This window comes from Lepus europaeus, chromosome 17 (assembly GCF_033115175.1).
Source record: "Lepus europaeus isolate LE1 chromosome 17, mLepTim1.pri, whole genome shotgun sequence".
NCBI classification, from domain to species: domain Eukaryota; kingdom Metazoa; phylum Chordata; class Mammalia; order Lagomorpha; family Leporidae; genus Lepus; species Lepus europaeus.
The window spans coordinates 77,858,120-77,876,706 of record NC_084843.1 but is presented as its reverse complement, the minus strand read 5'-3'; the positions used below and the strand labels follow the sequence as shown (position 1 = coordinate 77,876,706).

At 54.3% G+C, this 18,587-nt stretch overlaps 1 protein-coding gene across 2 annotated transcripts in view; it reads right to left on the bottom strand.

Annotated features, from left to right (window-relative positions):
* VSTM4 (V-set and transmembrane domain containing 4) overlaps positions 1 to 18,587 on the bottom strand; it is a 94,920-nt gene that overhangs the window by 50,552 nt on the left and 25,781 nt on the right. For both annotated transcript variants that reach the window (XM_062214362.1, XM_062214363.1), the window contains exons 3-4: positions 13,279 to 13,347; positions 3,562 to 3,669 (exon numbers count right to left, since the gene is read on the bottom strand). In XM_062214362.1, the coding sequence (XP_062070346.1) occupies positions 3,562 to 3,669; positions 13,279 to 13,347 (177 nt within the window). The remainder of the gene's footprint in view (positions 1 to 3,561; positions 3,670 to 13,278; positions 13,348 to 18,587) is intronic.

Here is an 18,587-nt window from a genome sequence, read left to right as displayed (position 1 = left end):
GCCTTAGTCTGCACTTGACCCGGTCCTATGCACTTGTCTCCACACACACACACGCAAACACACCCACATACACTACACGCCATGAACACGCATGCACACACACCACACATGCACACATACACATAACACACCACACACCATACACATGCGTGTGCACACACACCATATACACATACCATACACACACCAAACACTGCACACACACACAAATACACATACACATAACACACCACACACATCATACACATGAGTGTGCACGCACACCATATACACATACCATACATAAAACACACACTGCACACACACCACACATGCACACATACACATAACACACCACACACATCATACACATGCGTGTGCACGCACACCATATACACATACCATACACACACCACACGCTGCACACACACCACACATGCACACATACACATAACACACCACACACACAAGCACACACTCATACCACACACACATACAAACACACCAAACACAGCATACCTACCACACACACTCATGCACAGGCACACACCATACTCACACCCGCACATACCACACCCACACCCACATACACTCCAAACACATCATGCACACACACACAGGCATACCACACACACACCTACACACCACACACCATGCACACACACATACATATACACACACCACACACACACATAACCCACACTCACACTGCACACACTCACACATGCACACATGCATACACACGTGTGTACACAAACACATTTAGCCTTGATTCCAAATGTCAGCTACAAAGGACCCCTGAAGCTCAGACATCCCACCAAGGGCTGTAATTCCCACGTGTTCCTTGCATTTGATCTCCCCTGTAACTGTTAAAGTGTTAGATTGATTTGGTGGGTCCAAGTGGCTTATCTCATGTATAAATCTTACCTATGGACTCACTTCAAAATACAGCAGTTCTGTCTATCCTTACAAACTCTATGCCTCCGAGTTGGGCAGAGCGGCTCTAAGGCCGTGTCACTGCAAGGGTGACCTCCCAGCAGCAGCAGTGGTGTCGCCAGGAGCTCCTTGGAGACCCAGGCTCTCAGGCCTGGCCCAGACATTCCGGGGCGGAGCAGGGGCCAGGTGAGTGGGCTGGTCCTAAAGGTGTGGACCGTGCGGCTCTGGCTGAGGGGGACTCGCAGGCACACCCCACACCCAGCCCTCTGGCACTGGTGTCCATGGCACGGCTGCAGGTGCCTGGCTCCCAGCACAACATGTTGCAGGAGCTGCCCCACCAGGGATACCAGAGCACAGCCCGAGTCTACAGCAACCCAAAGCCAAGCTGCCCAGAGCTGTGAGAGCTGGGCAGAGCTGTCTGGGAAGAATTGCAGCCACAGCCGCCATGGAATGGGAAGAGGAAAGTTGCCGTGGCAAGGTCAGCCTCCGGGCGGCTGAGATTTTTCTAGAACAGAAGCCGAGCCTCCCTGCTTTCCCTCCCACCATGCCTGCCTGTCTTGGGACTTGTATCGAGTTCCTCAGCTGTGCCCTCCATCACATCAGACACAGGGCCTATGGTCACCCCAAATCACAAGACTGTGTCGGGGAGGGAGGCGGACAGTGAGGTGCCAGAGCCATAGCAGGTGCTCAGTGGACCTCTCAACAGCTGAGCGAGCGGGGCCCATGCCAGCGGGGACACGGCAGCTGGGAGCCCCTTGGCTGTGGCTCTCTGAGGGTTCTAGGGGGAAGGACACGGGTGCCCCTGTGTGACCCAGCCTGTTCTTCCTGGCCTTGCTTTGTTTCCCTGGCCTGCCCTCGGGCCACCTGTTCCTACCAGAACCTCTGCCCTGGCCCTGAACACAGACCGCTCAGAAACCCTGCAGCTCCCAGACGCCCACAGTGGGGAGCAAAGCAAAAGCGCTGAGAAACCTGTGCTCACCATTTGCTGTGCATTTGCTGTGAGCCAAGCGCTTAGGAGAGTGAATCACCAGCTCTTGTCCCTGCCTTCCACCGCAGCCTCTGGGGACAGGCGACAGTGCCCGGTACCTGTGCAACCTGCAGCGGGAGCTCGGAGCCGAAGTCCAGGTGGAGACCAGCAGGAAAGGCCAGGCGCTGCTGGTGAGGCCAGCTGACCCAGAGCTAGCACTGGAGGGACACAGACATAGACACACAGCCACACTCCCGCACACACAGGCACACACACACTCACACACATACGGGTGCACACATGCACACACACACGCGCGCACACATACAAGGCTGGCGGAAAGAAGAACTGCAGCCCGAATGCCCCCGCCAAGGAGCTGGGTCCTCAGTTGCTCCCCGCTGATCCCGATCCACCCTTGTCTACACTGCAGGGGTGCCTGGGGCTGGCCTCTGCACCTTCGTCTGTCCTGCATTCTGGCTTCCGGGCAGCTGTGGACCCAGAGTGGGAGGAGAAAGGCCAAGGACTGCGGGCTCCCGGCTCCCTCCCAGCTGCCTCCTGGTTTTGTCACTGGCCGAGTCCCTCCAGGAAGGGCCATGTCCCAACAGCTCTCAGAAGCTCCAGGGACTCCTCCTGCCCGAGGCCCCTGGGGTGTGAGATCAGACAGCTTCCCGTGGGTGTCTCCGGTTCCTTCCACTGCGCCCCCACTTCCGGGGACAGTCCCCTCCGGAAAGAGCGCTGACACGGTTCCCTGTCTGAGGGTCCCCACAAGCCACAAGGACGCAATCCAACACTTCTCAGCCTTACAACCTTGGGCTAACACTGACTGTTACACTGGCTAATTATAACCACCTGTCATCAGCATTGCAGGGTCCTTATTGGGGGCCCAATGTGCTAAGAGGGTTGAATATCTCTTTTTCCCGTCTTTCCTGAATCCTCCCATCAATCCGAGGAGACGCACACTCTGCCTCCCCTGTGTCTTGGACGAGGCCAGGGCAGCCCAGCGGGCAGGCAGCAGCCGGTCAGCGAAGGGGAGCGGCCATTGGAACTGTGGGGTTGGGCAGATTCCAGCTCGTAGCCCGGTCACCCCTGGGAGTGACAGCATCCTTGTCTGTTGAGGAGCTGCTGGACGTGGGAAATCAGGGCTCCGGGAGAGACGGGGACTCGGGAGGAAGCAGGAGGCGGGATCCAGTCACGGGGAGGTGAGATCATGAGCACTGGAATTCCCAAGAGCAGCGCTGGCTCAAGGCGAGAACAGAATCAAGGGAGACACAGACATCGACAGGAAAGGGGACAAAAATGGACACTCAGGCTGGGAGAAGAAGGGAAGGCCGGGACAGGTGGCCGTCACAGCACGAGCCTTCTAAGGGAGGGGGTGCCGAGCCCCCAGTTCAGAAGGGTCCAGGACCTGCTCCCCAAATCCAGCCTCCCGTGATGCATAGCCCAAACCCACGCGCAGGCTCACGCGATGGCACAGCCCGGTGAGAACGAGAGCAGAAGGCGCCCCCAAAACCAAGGCAGGAAAGGTTGGGTGGAGGGAGGGGAGCCTGCATGACGTCACAGCTTATTTCAGCAGCGCCTGGTGGAAACTCACCTCCTGCCGCAGGGCGGGCACGTGGCCCTGCGGCTGCCGCCCCCACCCGGCGGCTGCCCTGTGCTCTGGGACCCCAGTGTCTTCTTACCTCTGGATCTCCTCTTGCTGAACACGGATTGGCAGAGGATGACCACGGTGAAGAGCAGGACGCTGAGGATGCCCACACAGCACACGAGGACGGCGTACATGTACAGATCTGGAAGGCAGACACACCGGGGGGGGGGGGGGGGTCGTCACCACCCAGCAGCCGAGACACGGACACCCCAGTGACCGCGATCCTGCCCTGGGCGTTTGGCCTGCGCGGTTCAGGTGCCTGCGTCCCGCGTGGCAGTGCACGGGTTCAGTCCCCAGCTCTGCGCCTGACTCCAGCTCCCTGCTAATGCAGACAGACCCAGGCTCAAGGGACGGGGTTCCTGCCAGTGCAGGGGGAGACCCAGAAGGAGCTTCTGGCTGTGACCAACCCATCCCAGCCATTGTGGGCATATGGGGAGTGAACCAGTGGATCTGAGCACTCTCTCCTCTCTCTGAGCCGCTCTCGCTCTCACTCAGCCTTGCAAATAAATTTATAAATAACAATAAAACAATATTTATAAATAACAATAAAAAATTAATACATAGTCCTGGAGTCACTGGATTTCCACTGGCAAAAAATAAAAACGAAACTTTGAATCAGATCTGACATTTGCTATAAAAATCAACACCAAGTGAACCGGAAGCCTGAATGTAAAATGTAAACTAGATAATTTTTAGAAAAGAGATGAGAGAGCAAGCTTCGGGATCCAAGAGGAGGCAAGGGTTTGTGAGGCGACCCTAGAATCATCCTTGGTAAATGCGATTTCACCAAAAGCAAAAGCAGCTGGTGACCCTGTGTAGAGAATGAAAAAGTCAAGCTGTAGACCAGGAGAACATATCTGCAGCCACTTACCCCAGAGAACGCCAGCGGGTCGAGCATAAAGAACTTTCAAAATGCAACAGCAAAAAAGCAAGCACACCACGCAACGAGGAACACGGGCAACATATACAAAGACATCACATCAAAGACAAGACCCAGGTGCCAAGTGAGCCCAGGAGAAAAAGCCCGACTTCCGCAGCCGTTAAAGAAACCTGAAACGTGACCACAGCGAGATGCGCCCTCGTACCCACACACCAATCAGGATGTTGAAAATGGGAAGTCGTGGTAACACCAAGCGCTGCCGTCACTCAGATACGGCTGATGGCACAGCCACTACAGAAAACAGGTTGGCAATTTCTTACAAGATCACTTGAGATTACTGTTCAACCCAGCACTTACGGCGTTTGTTCCAAAGCTACGGCAACGTAGGCTCATGCCCAGACACGTGTATGTTTACAGCATTGTATCTGTGACATGTCATACAATGGGTGAAGGCTTAACAAAGCCTGGTGCATCCACACCACGGGCTGCCCCCTCAGCCGTAAAGACAGCAGGCAACCGACACAAGCCACAACCTGGAAGAATCTCCTAGGAACTATGTTGAGTGAAAAAAAAAAATACATACTGCTAGCATAATAGCATGTGTGTGACTTTTTTTTTTTTTTTTTTGGAAGGAAAAAGTTCTAGAAATGGAGACCAGATTAGTGGCCGCTGGAGGCTGCGGTGGGAGGGGGAAGAGATATGGGGGTGCGGCCAGAGAGGCTCCTTGTGGGGCTGGGAAGTTCTGCTCGTTGGCTGTGCCCACGTCTGCACCCCATCTGTGACTGCCTGGCAGTTGCGCAAGCTGCTGTCATTGGGAGAAATTGTACAAACGATTACAGTGGGCCCCTGTGTATGATTGCCTAGAAATCAATGTTAATCTACAAATAACCTTAAGGAGTTTTTACGTCTCAAGAGTTAGATCAGCTTCCTCTCTTTGTGTTTCTTAAATTCCCGTCCATCTGATCCAGGAGAGGCCAGAAGTGGGAGAGGGAAGCCAAAACATTATTTTCACTCCTATGAAGCAAAACGCTGCAGATGTCTGAACTTAGCAAATGCTTGAACTCATCCAAAACAACGCAATTTCTTCAGCCAGCCAACATTTATTATGAATCAGGTTCAGTTCACTCCTCTTGTACGAAATAGACGGATGGGGGCTGGTGTTGTGGCGTAGCAGGTAAAGCCGCCACCTGCAGTGCCAGCATCCCATGTGGGCGCCGGTTTGAATCCCGGCTGCTCCACTTCAGATCCAGCTCTCTGCTATGGCCTGGAAAAGCAGTAGAAGATGGCCCAAGTGCTTGGGCTTCTACACCCATGTGGGAGACCTGGAGGAAGCTCCTGGCTCTTGGCTTCGGATTGGCGCAGCTCCAGCCGTTGCGGCCAATTGGGGAGTGAACCAGTGGATGGAAGACCTCTCTCTCTCTCTTTCTGCCTCTCCTTCTCTCTGTGTGTACCTCTAATTTTCAAATAAAATAAATAAATCTTTAAAAAAAAAAAAAAGAAATAGGCGAGCGCACAGAGGTCTCCTCTGCAAGGACCACATAGAAACTGCAGCAGGAGGAACGGATGCCCCAAACCAGGAACACACAGGCAGGCCATGCCGGGGACTCAGCCCAGGGTGGGGAGGCGTGGATGGGGCTTCTGCGAGTGCCAGGACGCCGCGCTGATGTAAAATAGCACAAAAGACAACCGCGCCTAGCGGAGGAAGCCACCGGCCATCAGCCACCCCATCCTCCTGCTAACGTTTGCTGCAGTCTGTGACACGAAAGGCCTTCAAGAAGTTCACGGACAACGTCTACTACGAGAAAAACGATGTGTGGATTTCAAACATCACAAACGCACATCGGAATTTTATCTTCCCGTGAGCTCTGGGAAGTCCGTTTGTCCGCAGGCCCGCTGCTGTGGCTTGAATAGGGTCGACCTGTGACTGTCATCGCGGGGGTTGTTGGGAGGTGGGGGCCTTAAAACGTGGCGAGATGGATAAGCCAGATGGGTGCTTTTCTCGAAGGGCCGTGTCTTGCTCTCATGGAACTGGACCGGTCACCACAGCGTCACAACGGCCAGCCTCTTGTGCTTAGCCGCTTCTGCAGGGGTCCACTTGCCCTGAACTTTGCTGCCATGTGATGAGGCAACTGGGCCTCCACTCTCTACAGCCGTGAACTGAACCAACTTTCTTTCCTTCCTGAATACCCCAGTCCCAGGCATTGGCGAGAGGAGGTAGGCTAAGACACGGATGTGTCCACCTTGAGATCGCATGGGTTCCATCTCGCTCTTTCGTTACTGCATTCCCGCAGTAAGCACTTTGCAATGGATGAGTCTGACTCGCTTTGAAAAAGAGGATCCCACGTTAATCCAGCACCAGTCACTGACGAGCTCTTACTGCTGGCCGACCCCGGCGTCCTGCCTGTGCCCCAGGACGAGTGATTCTAGGACAAGCCCTTGGAAACTTGCTCCTTACTGCATCTCTCGCAGGGTGGTCCTAAGTTCAAGCTCCTGGGAGTCGGATTGCTGGGTCAGCAAGAGCGCACCTCGCTCGGCAAAGCCCTTGGGGGGTGCAGAAGCAGTTAGCTGAGTGCTTTAGCTGAGAAGGCAAGGCTGCAGGGGTGGGGGCAGCTGCCCTCCACCGGGAGCCTGAGGAAGCGGCACTGGCTTGTGATCGATGAGAGGGAAGGAGCAGGGCAGAGTCAGACATCTGGGGTCTTCCACTGCCACCCCTCCCGCCCCCTGCCCGGAATCCTGGGCCCGGCGTAGCCTCTATCCCCGGGTTCACGAGATCCTCCTGTGCCCCTGGAACCAGTCACTATGGCTGCCTACATTTGCTTGAGTAAGTTTCCGTTCAGGGCAACTCGAAGTCTGAACTGAAAATCAAACACCCTTGCCCCTCTCACATGCACTGATCAAACCCATCCCGATTCAGAAATCCTAGAAGAAAACAGCATCTGTGCTGAACATGTACAGACTTCATTGTCAGCACTCCCTAAACAATGCAGCGTAGCAACTACACAGCGCTCACGTGGCAGTCTGCACGATAAGCTGTCTAGAGAAGATCCGAAATATACAGGAGGGTTGTGGAGGTTGCAGGCAAATACTACGCCACTGTCTATAAGAGACCGGAGCATCTCAGATGTAGGTGCCCACGGGGAGGGTCCTGGAACCATTCCCGAGGCATACCGAGGGACAGCTGTAGCCAAGGTGGTAGGGAAAGGGAACCCCTGCACCCACATTTCAGGGGCGGGGGCCTCCTACAAGGGCAGCCAGAGGAAGAACGGAGAGAAGGTGCTAGAAGCCAAGAGTGAAACACCATAAGGAGGATTCCTCAACAGACCAGGTACTGCTGCAAACCACACCCTGGGATGCTCCTCACAAGGTCCCAGGACAAAGCCCTCTGGCACAGGTGGATGAGACAGAAGCCAGTTCAGGGACGCAGAGGCGTGGAGGCAACAGGGGACTTCTGTGGGATCGCCTGCCCCACCGAGGGGCGGGCTTGGTGGGGCAACAGCACGGAGAAGCCCGTGACTGATCAGAGGCAGGACAGGCGTGAAACTCAGCCGCAGGACTCATGGATTCTGGGCAGGACACCACCGAGCGGAGTCACAGGCAGGGTTCACCGCCGGATGCCAGGACGTGGGACGAGCCGGGGAATGTGGTGAACACGTGGCCAGTCCCGGATCCACATGCTGCTGTGGCGAGCACTGCGGGGACAGGACTGTGGAGCCACTCGGCAGCACATGTGGCCAGTGGACACAAGGGGATTCCGGAGCCGTGGGCCCCTTGAGGGCCAACAGGCAGGGCCACTTGTCTTCGGAGGCCTCCTTGGCATGGCGAGGCACTTGTCCTCTTAACTGCACCCCAGGGCAGGGGCGCAGAGCAGCCTGGTCCACGGCTCAGCTCGCCCCTGCTCTGGGAAAGCAGCAGATGATGGCCCAAGTACGTGGGCCCCTGCCACCCATGTGGATGGAGTGCCAGGCTATGGATTCTTCCTGAACCAGCCCTGGCTGTTATGGCCACTTGGGGAGTGAACCCACTGATGGAAGATCTCAATCTCAATCTCTCTCTCTGTCTCTCTGTAACTCTGGCTCTCAAATAAATAAAAAGACATCTTAAAAAATCTATTTATTTATTTTTATTTAAGATTTATTTTTTATTTATCTGAAAGGTAGAGCTACAGAGGGAAGAAGAGAGTGGTTTGCCATCTGCTGGTTCACTCCCCAAATGACTGCAACAGCCGAAGCTGGTACGATCCGAAACCAGGATCCAGAAGCTTCCCTTGGGGGCTTCCATGAGGGTGCAGGGGCCCAAGGACTTGTGAGTGTGCACGTGTGGGTGGCGCATTAGCCAAGGACCTGGAACGGAAGTGGAGCAGCCGGGTCTGGAATCGGTACCCATGTGGGATGCCGATGTCACAGGCGGCAAAGCTGGGCCATGCCTCAGCAACGGGGGGACTGCTCCCGAGCCGGAATGAGGTCCAGTGATGCCCTGTCGGCTGACTGATTCTCTAACTGTCCGTGTAAACACCTCTCCAAATTCTAAATGCTGGCCCCAAGGTTTCGAAGCTCAGACCAGGTCAAGTAACACTTGTCTGAAGGCAGGGGCCCGACGTGGCCTGAATTCAGCAAATGCTGGAATTCGCTTTTGATACACCAAGTGCACCTGCACACTCACAAGAACTATGAAAACCATGCTGTATTCTCTGAATGTATTTACAGGGTTTTTTCTTTCTTCTTTTTTAAAAAGATTTTATTTTATTTATTTGAAAGGCAGAGTGACAGAGAGAAGAACACACACACACACACACAGAGAGAGAGAGAGAGAGAGAGATCTCCCATCTGCTGCTTCACTCCCCAAATGGTCACCATGACTGGGGACTGGGCCTGGTGGAAGCCAGGAGCCTGGAACTCCACCCTGTTCTCCTACATGAGTGGCAGGGGCCCAAGTACCTGGGCCGTCTTGCGTTGCCTTCCCAGGTGCATTAGCAGGGAGCTGGATCGGAAGTGAAGCAGCCAGGACTCAAACCAGCGCATTGATATCGGATGCCGGAGTCGCCCACTGCAGCTGAACCTGCTGCACCACCACGCCGGCCCCTCACCTGCATGCCGTCTGATCTTTAGCCACTGGCATCCCCAAGTCACCAACAGAACGTTCAGACTGCCGTGCAGGTGGTGGGCAGGAAGCCACAGTGGTTACCCACACCACGGTGAGGCCAGGACAAGCAGGGACAGAGTTGGGGTGCCAGCTCTCGCCGTTCCAGTGTGTGAGAGGGAAACAGCACCTCTGTCCTGGCAACCCAGCGAGGGTATTCAGGAATGCCTTGACACACAGCAACCCCAGTGATCCCCAGCGCCAGCCATCAAGGAACCCCTGTCTCCCCACACCACTGATTCAGAACCACCAACATCAGTTTCTACATTTCCAGGGAAAATACAAAAGTCCAGGAGGTCTCAGTTCTGGCAAAAAACAACAAACAAACAAACAAACAAAAAAAAACTGCCTCCATCTACTATATTTTTTTAATGCAGCCTGCAAAGCTATCTTGCTTGAGGCCAAATACTTAAGCGATAGCCCTGAGGGAGTTTAACTCACTGCAGCATCTCATCAAGAGGTCTGACAATCAATGGCTGTGTGTGTGTGTGTGCACACGCAGCACACAGCCAGGCTAAGCTGAGCCCCAAGCGGATGGACATGGTCTGCAGTCCCTACTGTAGCTCTCTGAGCCAGGGACAAAAGGGCAAAAGGCCAGGGACAGTGCACCCTTGACCTCACCCAAGCTGCAGCTGGGTTAAAAACAAAACAAAACAGCCAGCGCCGCGGCTCACTAGGCTAATCCTCCGCCTTGCGGCACTGGCACACCAGGTTCTAGTCCCAGTCGGGGCACCGATCCTGTCCCGGTTGCCCCTCTTCCAGGCCAGCTCTCTGCTGTGGCCAGGGAGTGCAGTGGAGGATGGCCCAAGTCCTTGGGTCCTGCACCCCATGGGAGACCAGGAGAAGCACCTGGCTCCTGCCATCGGATCAGTGCAGTGCACCGGCCGCAGCACGCTACCGCGGCGGCCATTGGAGGGTGAACCAATGGCAAAGGAAGACCTTTCTCTCTGTCTCTCTCTCTCACTACCCACTCTGCTTGTCAAAAATTAAAAAAACAAAACAAAACATGCAAGCAAAAAGAGCCACTGGGAAACCCCAGCTAGCCTGGAGCAGGCATTACAGAGCCGGAAGTCAGCTGCGCTCTTCGGGTGCGAGCTGACTCTCCATTAAGACGAGACCGCAGTTGGGCTGGATGGACATGTTGTGTGGACAGGTCGGAGCCTGATCTTCTCAGCTGGGCGTGACTCACAAACACAAGGTGTTTGGGGGGCTCAGACTGAGCGCCACCCTCCTTCCAAACAGATCGCCACAGTGCGTTGCTCCCTGATATTGTTCACTGCAAGGAAACACCCCAGGCTGGGCCACTTTTTCTTTATATAAAAAAGAGGTCTATTTTGCTCTTGCAGGTTCAAGGGCATGGTGCCAGTATCAGTCTGGCCCTAGGCAAGGGTCTCGTGGCAGGTGGCATCACAGTGGCGAGGGTGGGCAGTGGTTGGGCCTGCTCTTCACTGAAACCCCTCTCGTGAGAACTCACAGGGCCCCACGAGAACTGCCTTAGTCCTGTCTGAGGGCAGTGCCCTAAGGGACCTAAGGACCTCTCACTGGGGCCCATCCCCTCCCGCATCCCCACACAGAGACCAAGCTCCCAGCACATGGATCCTCGGGGGACACACTCAGAGCCCACCCAAGTCGCAGCTGGAGGTGTTTCTGGAATACAGCCCACTTGTGGCAGCAGCAGGTGACAGCCCGAGAAACGGCAAACTCCCTGGTCCCTTCCTATTGGATCATCAGAATCTCGGGGTGTAGCCTGGCGCATCCCCAGGAGGGTCTTGGAGGACTGGTACTAAGTAGGGCTCCTGTTTTTACAACCCAGTGACTCCTAGCTTGCCTCCACAGCCCACTGCATTACATTGCCTGGCCACAGGACAGCTCCAAAACCAGCTATAAGAATCAACCATGGGACTAGAGTTGTGGCACAGTGGGCCTCCGCCTGGGGCGCTGGCATCACATTGTGGGCACAGCTGCTCCACTTCCAATGCAGCTCCCTGCTAGTGGCCTGGGAGGGCAGTGGAGGATGGTCCGAGTACTTGGGCCCCTGTACCCACGTGGGAGACCTGGATGAAGCTCCAGGCTCCTGGCTTCGGATCGGCCCAGCTCCTGCCAATGCAGCCATTTGGGGAACGAACCAGTGGATGGAAAACCTCTGTGGCTCAGCCTCTTAAATAACTGAATAGATCTTTAAAAAAAAAAAAAAAAGGAATCAATCAGGTTTCCTCAATTTTACTAAGTAGCAACGAGGAAGGAAAGCTACAGCTGCTTTTGCTAATCCATCGCTGTAAAGGGACAAAGTCACCTCCACCCTCGGCCCACGGCCGGGCAGTCATTGAATGAGGCATCAAGGGGGAAACTGGTGGTTATTTTACTAGGACAGGGTCACTCAATACCAAAAAAAATAATAATAATAATTGAAAAACAGCAAAGATGCCGGCTAAGACACTTGCATGCATTCCGTATCAGTGCCCGGGTGTGAGTCCCAGCTCCACTCCTGAGTCCAGCTTCCTGCTAATGTGCACCTTCCCGGGTGACAGGTCAAGTAACTGGGTCCCTGCCACCCACATGGGAGGCATGGGCTGAGTTACCTGCTCCTGGCTCGGGTTTGGCCACTGTAGGCATTGGGGGAGTAAACCAATGCATGGGATCCCTCCCCCTCCCCCTCCCTCTCCCTCTCCCTCTCTTTCTGCCCCTCTGTCTTTCAAGCAAATAAAGAAAGGACCCCTGCTCGAAGGCTCGAACCTGAGTGTGCAGCAGCATCACCCGAGGTCTTGTGAAAGCCCAGGTCACCGGGCGCCAGCCCCAGAGCTGCAGATTCTGCGAGACACGGGGAGGCCCGACAATGGGCATTGGTAACGGGCACCCCTGAATGCTGCTGCCGCGGCTGCTCATCTCAGACCACGACTGCGGCCTTAGCCTGGCTGCTCCCCGGAATCCCCGAAGGAGCTTTCAACAAGTTCCAACCAAGGCAGAATCTCTAGAGATGTGGTCCAGGCATGAGTGTTCTTAAAACTCCCCGTGCAATTCTAACACGGGTTGAAAAGCTCCACCTTAAGGTTTTCCCCAAACCTCCAAACTCCTTAAGCAATTTGAAATAAAACGTTGTCCAGGCGGACACTGTAGCGCACAGGGTTAACGCCCTGGCATGAAGCGCCAGCATCCCATATGGGTGCAGGTTCTAGTCCCAGCTACTCCTCCTCCAATCCAGCTCTCTCCTGTGGCTTGGGAAAGCAGCAGAAGATGGCCCAGGTCCTTGGGCCCCTGCACCCAAGTGGGAGACCCAGAAGAAGCTCCTGGCTCCTGGCTTCGGATTGGTGCAGCTCCGGCCATTGCGACCATCTGGGGAGTGAACCAGAGGATGGAAGACCTCTTTCTCTCTGTCTCTACCTCTGTAACTCTGTCTTTCAAATAAATAAAATAAATCTTAAAAAAAAGAAATAAAATGTTGTCACAGTAGCTGTCTGTCTCATCTTTGTATCACTCGAAGATTCCCCCACATCTCGCCCAGGAGCAGGAGTTCTGAGGGAAACAACAGACAGACGTCACAGACTGCCACCCTCGCCCTCTGCGCTATCAGACTAAGACTCACCATTCCCGTCTCGCTCTTGGAGAAGCTTAGGCCAAGACAACAATTTGATGTCCCAGCAAAACCAAGACGGAAGGGTCCTGTTTTCCGATTTCACTCCCCTGCTGTTAGGAAACAGTGAGCCGTAGCTTATCATCAGGAAATGCACAAAGCTTTACCTTCAAAAAATGCCCAGGTCTCTTTCTTGTCCTCAAAGGATGAACCTTCAGAAGCTTTGAGGGAGATCACTGTAAGACAAAGAAATGACACAGCATGAGCTGGAGTTAGCACAGGGCCCTGGCCCACACTCTAGCCCAGAGGAGCACCACCTGGTTTGCAAGCTTGCAAGGTCATGTTCCCATGTGCCAAGTCCCATTTAACGGTCACACCACCTTGCACCTCACAGCTGAGAAAGCAGGGGCACAGGAGAGGTGATGTAAGTTGCCCAAGTGGAAAAGCCAGGAAACGGGGCAGGTGTTTGGCACGGTGGTTAAGACATGGCTTGCGATGCCCACGTCTCTCCTAGCAGGGCGCCTGCCTTCCAGTCCTGGCTCCGAACCGGATTCCAGCTTCCTGCTAACACACAGCCTGGAAAGCAGCAGGTGATGGCTCAAAGAGTCGGGTCCCTGCCTCCCACGTGCGGGACCCTGATGGAGTTCCCAGCTCCTGGTCTACCCCCAGCTGTTGTAGACATTTTGGGAGTGAAATAGCAGATGGGATTATTTCTCTCTCTCTCTCTCTCTCCCTCTCTCTCTCTCTCTCTCCCTGTCTCCCTGCCTTTCAAAATAAGAAAGAAATTTTAAAAACAAAATAAAAGCAAAGCCTAGGGGAGGAGTCTGAAGCCCTAACTGACCCCATCCGTGCTCTGAGCATCATTGTCCGTGCAAGAGTCCCACAGAGCAACCAGGCACCCAGCGTCTGGCTTTGAGGTTATTTCAGTTTGTGGTTATCACCAAATCCACAGTGCCTGTCTTCGGTAGGGAGGGAGACTGGATTGAGCTACACGGTGTCAAGTCTTGAGCATCCCATTGAGGAGTCTGGAACCACTGTAAGTTTCCATGCAGCGGTAACAGCAACATAGACATCTAAATTAATCTGGCAAAAGACGTACAGTGTCAAGGAATGAGATTATCGTCCGGAGATAATGCAAACGGCCCGTGTGCGCCACCACTGGCCAGACCTGGCTCAAGTCACCAAGAAACTGAGTGTGTGGCTTTATTTCCTGTTAGTGCATTTAAATTTAAATAGCCGCATGTGTTCCGTGTTTACCATACTGAAGAGCTCTAGACAAAGAGAATCTAGGACTCAAATTTTTTTAAGAAAAGGAAGTTGGGAGATTGAATCAGTACTAGGGGTGAGGAATATGGCAAGGGTGGTCCAGGGCTTTAATTCTATCGCTGGCTCCTCCCATGGCCTTCGTGTTGTTACTGCCACGGATTTCAATGAGTTTTCCACCATCCTACTGCCCCTCTACTAAGTTCTTATTTTCATGTATTGCCTTTCTTAGTTCTAGATTACCCATTTAATTTTTCTCATTTTTCTCATAACATTTTCTAGTGAATTTCCCCAACTTGACACCCAATTTGTTGACCATATTGATAAAAGTATTTTTAAAAAAAGATTTATTTGTTTATCTGAAAGGCAGAGTTACAGAGAGAGAGAGAGGCAGAGGCAGAGGCAGAGGCAGAGAGAGAGAGAGAGAGAGAGGTCTTCTATCCACTGGTTCACTCCCCAATTGGTCGCAACAGCCGGAGCTGGGCTGATCCAAAGCCAGGAGCCAGGAGCTTCTTTTGGGTGTCCCACATGGGTGCAGGGGCCCAAGCACTTAGGCCATCTTCTACTGCTTTCCCAGGCCATGGCAGAGAGCTGGATCAGAAGTGGAGCAGCCGGGACTTGAACCAGCGCCCATATGGGATGCCGGCACTGCAGGCAATGGCTTTACCCTCTACGCCACAGCGCCAACCCTGATATGAGTAGTTTAACCTCCATGCCTGATAATGCTCATATCTGCATTGCTCATAGACTTGTGTCTTATCTGTGTGTTTTTTTTTAACTTCTGATGTCCTTATGTTCTTCTAATTGAATGCCAGACATTGAGTGTGGACACTCAAGAAGCTCTGAATTAGATACCTAATTCAGAAAGCAGAAATGCAGATAGATTTTTTTTTTCTTCAGCTTTCCCAGCTGTTCTCAGAAGGCGAGCTTCGGCCTGCCATTCCCAATAGAAGAGAGACCCTTTCAAACCGTAACCACATCCGCCTCTGCCTGCCAATTATTGGAGACACTGCCTGGCAGGTGACCGTGCTTGGTAAACGAATGAGAGATGCATTCCCCGCGACTGTGTCACAGACCTCCAGAAACGAACTTCTGCTAGACACTGGCCCCTTTGAGTGACAGAAGACACATCAGCCAACACACACATTATGCCCAGCTTCCTCTGCCCCAGCTGATCCCCTGACAGCCCACCAAATCCCCCCCACTTTGAAAATTTTAAACAAAGAAAAAGAATGCATAGGGTTGGCGTACACCTGGGGTCTGAAAGAGCTGTTGGATTCGGAGGTGAGGACCCCAAGCTGGAGCAGAGTTGAGTGGAACAGACACAGGGACAGAGAGGGCACAGAGGAGGTGGTGGTGAGAGACTGCGCTCGGCGGTGCTCGGGGCCCCAGGAGCCTCCTGCACTGCCTACCATCCTTGCATTCAGTGGGTGAGTGGCTTCTTCTTAAACTGGCTCACCTCCCTCCTGAACTAGCCTCAGGGGATTTCCAAACTCAGGGGAGGTGGGCTGGAGCTCCTGCTGCTTGCTGATGTTCAGCCCGAGAGAACTGATGGACTGATGTCCGTTATCCAAGCAAAGAATTCACCGGCTAGCCTAGCCGTTCTCTTTCCCCCCAGTGTGGATATCTGTATGGGAAAGTGCTGCATCTGATGATAAGCAAGCCCATTCATAATCTTATCTGTCCTTGCAAGAAAGAAAGAAAAAAAATCCCCATGTGGACCCTGCTAGAGTTTCAGAAATCTTCCCAAGGTTCTGCCATAAGGATCTTGTTTCAGTCGCTAATCCTGGGCTATCTCAAAGCACATGACATACGTTGTCAAAAGACCTGCCTGGGCCCCAGACTGCAGAAAAATGGAGCTGTCGGATAAAGCCAGGCCAACAACAAGGGCTTTGTACCGGACCATCAGTGGCTCTGGTGACATCACTGTTGCCCTTCATTAATGCATTTCCTCCTGCACATGGCTGCTCTCCGTTTGCACTGGTCACCCTATAGACAAGGCAGCCAAGAGGTCCCCGCAGGATGGAACACGGGGAGAAAACATTCTGCCAGCCCAAGTAAAGAGGGGTACGGACAACCTACATTGGTCAAAGACTTCCTGGAATAAAATGCAAATCTCTTCATGGGAAGCATTTATGACAGTTTTCTATGAGCTGAGCCACCAGCTGGCTGCAGCCTTTTAAGCAAAAATCGCTAAATTGTTCCACTTTCAACTGGGCTGGCCATGCCTTGTGGTACACCCGGACTCCCCAGAAACGGGGAGCCTTTCCCACCCAAACAGCACATGCTTGGGGAGCTGCAGGTCCCGCCCCCCGATGGCAGCCCAGCCGAGACAGATGAGTCCAGTCAACCTTGACCCCATGTGTCGTGAAGGCGTTGGAGGTTTCCATGCCTTCAGCTGGCTCCCCCCACCTAGCCCCACCACCAGGCTCCCACCTCTTCTCACCACCCTGATCCGGCTGAGCCTCCGACCACAGCTCCCTGCTGGGTGACATCAGTGTGGCTTCTGTCTTGCCTTGTGCTTTGAGACTGGCCTCCTAGCAAACAGCTGCAAGGGGGGCAGATGCTATGCACCCCCTTGGGAAGACCTGGGCACCCCAGCTGCTGGGAGCCCTGCTGACTCTGCTGCCCAGCGAGCCCCACCTGTGGCCCCTCGTACACCCCCTCCCTTCCACCCTTCCTGCATGCACAGCAACCAGGAGGGAGGGCAGTGCCAGTGCCGGGACCCTCACCTCCTCCCCGCATGGGATACGGGGCCTCTGGTCCCTCTGCAGGGCCTGGGGGTGGGACAGGGGACATGCAAGTCACGTGATTGCAAAGGCAGAGAGAAGCCCAATTTGACCTCTATGCCAAAGCACCTTTCTCAGTATAGCTGTTCTCCATGGCTCACACGGAGAAGAGAAAGCAAAAGTATTCAGAAGCTCTCCAACACCCCCTGGGCAGAAACAGCCTGCCCTTCCGGTGAGGTGCCCCTGGGCCCCAGGAGGGCAGCATTGGGTGCTCCCCACTAAGCGACAAGCTGTGAGGTCCGCACGTCACTGCCGCCGGATCCAACAGCCAGGAAGGGCGCAGCCCAAGGCGACCCAGACAAACCGATGGTATCAGGCCCCAGTCTGGAGGAAACAGGCTGGAAAGAAAGAGGCTCTGTCAGGGCCTCTTTGATGGAGCCATGGAAACCATCCCTCTGCGAGGGGTAGAAACCGAGAGCCTTGATCAGCACACAGAGTCCCCAGATGAAGTCCCCGGGGAGGGTGCATTTCACGGCTGTGACTTCACACCAAGACCCTGTGTTGATGCCCGGAGGGCAGAGGCAGGGCTGAGGTTCCTCCTCCATGTCCCCTTTGCCAGGGGTGCTGGTGGTCCATGACCCACCCACCATCATCCACACAGGAAAGAGCCTGGGAAGACTGCACACACTCCGCCCCCGAAATCCTCTCTCCCCTGTTCACCTGCGCCTCCCACCCCCTATTATTTAACAAAGACTCCCAGGATTAAAGCAGCTCCAATTACAACCTTGGTTGTATCCCAAATGCAATGAACTTTTCCTGCCCCGAGAGGCTGCCGGGATAGTCTAGAAGGCGGGGAAAAGCAGCAAAACACAGGAGAAACTAGGATTTGCACTTTGACCTGCCTGCTGCTCGGGCCGGGCTCAGAGCTTCTCGCAGTCTACAGCTCTGGATCCTAGAGGGTGCTGCCCTCCTTGTAGCATCCTCCAGCCAAGATCTGGAAGACTGTGGACTGTGGGAGAATCAGCTCCTCTCTGGGGATCCTGAGACTGTGTGACCACCACCCACTGCCGTGGACCCTCCCGAGAGGACAGACGGGGACCAAGACCAAGCAGGAGAGTGGGGGGAGATTCACTTGGTGGGAGAACCAGACCCGGAGCCTCCGGCTCCCGTCCAGTCCACAGAAGCACCCAGAACTGAAAACTGCACCAAGACCTCTTCCATTCCACCCAAGGCAAACACACATAACAACAACACATAAGCTCATCACAAACGTGTGGGTCAAAGCCTCCTACAGGGAAGGTGATGCTGGGACTGTGACATCGTCACCTCCTATAAGGTTGGGAAGAGAGGCCCGGGGGGCAGGGGCCCACGCTGTGCAGCCAGCTTCCTTCACCCAGAGCCTCAGAGGCCAGTGGTTTGCACCTGCCAGCCAGGCCAGGGAGGCCGACTTCTCCCCAGATGCCCTGGCCCTGGCGCCGCATGCT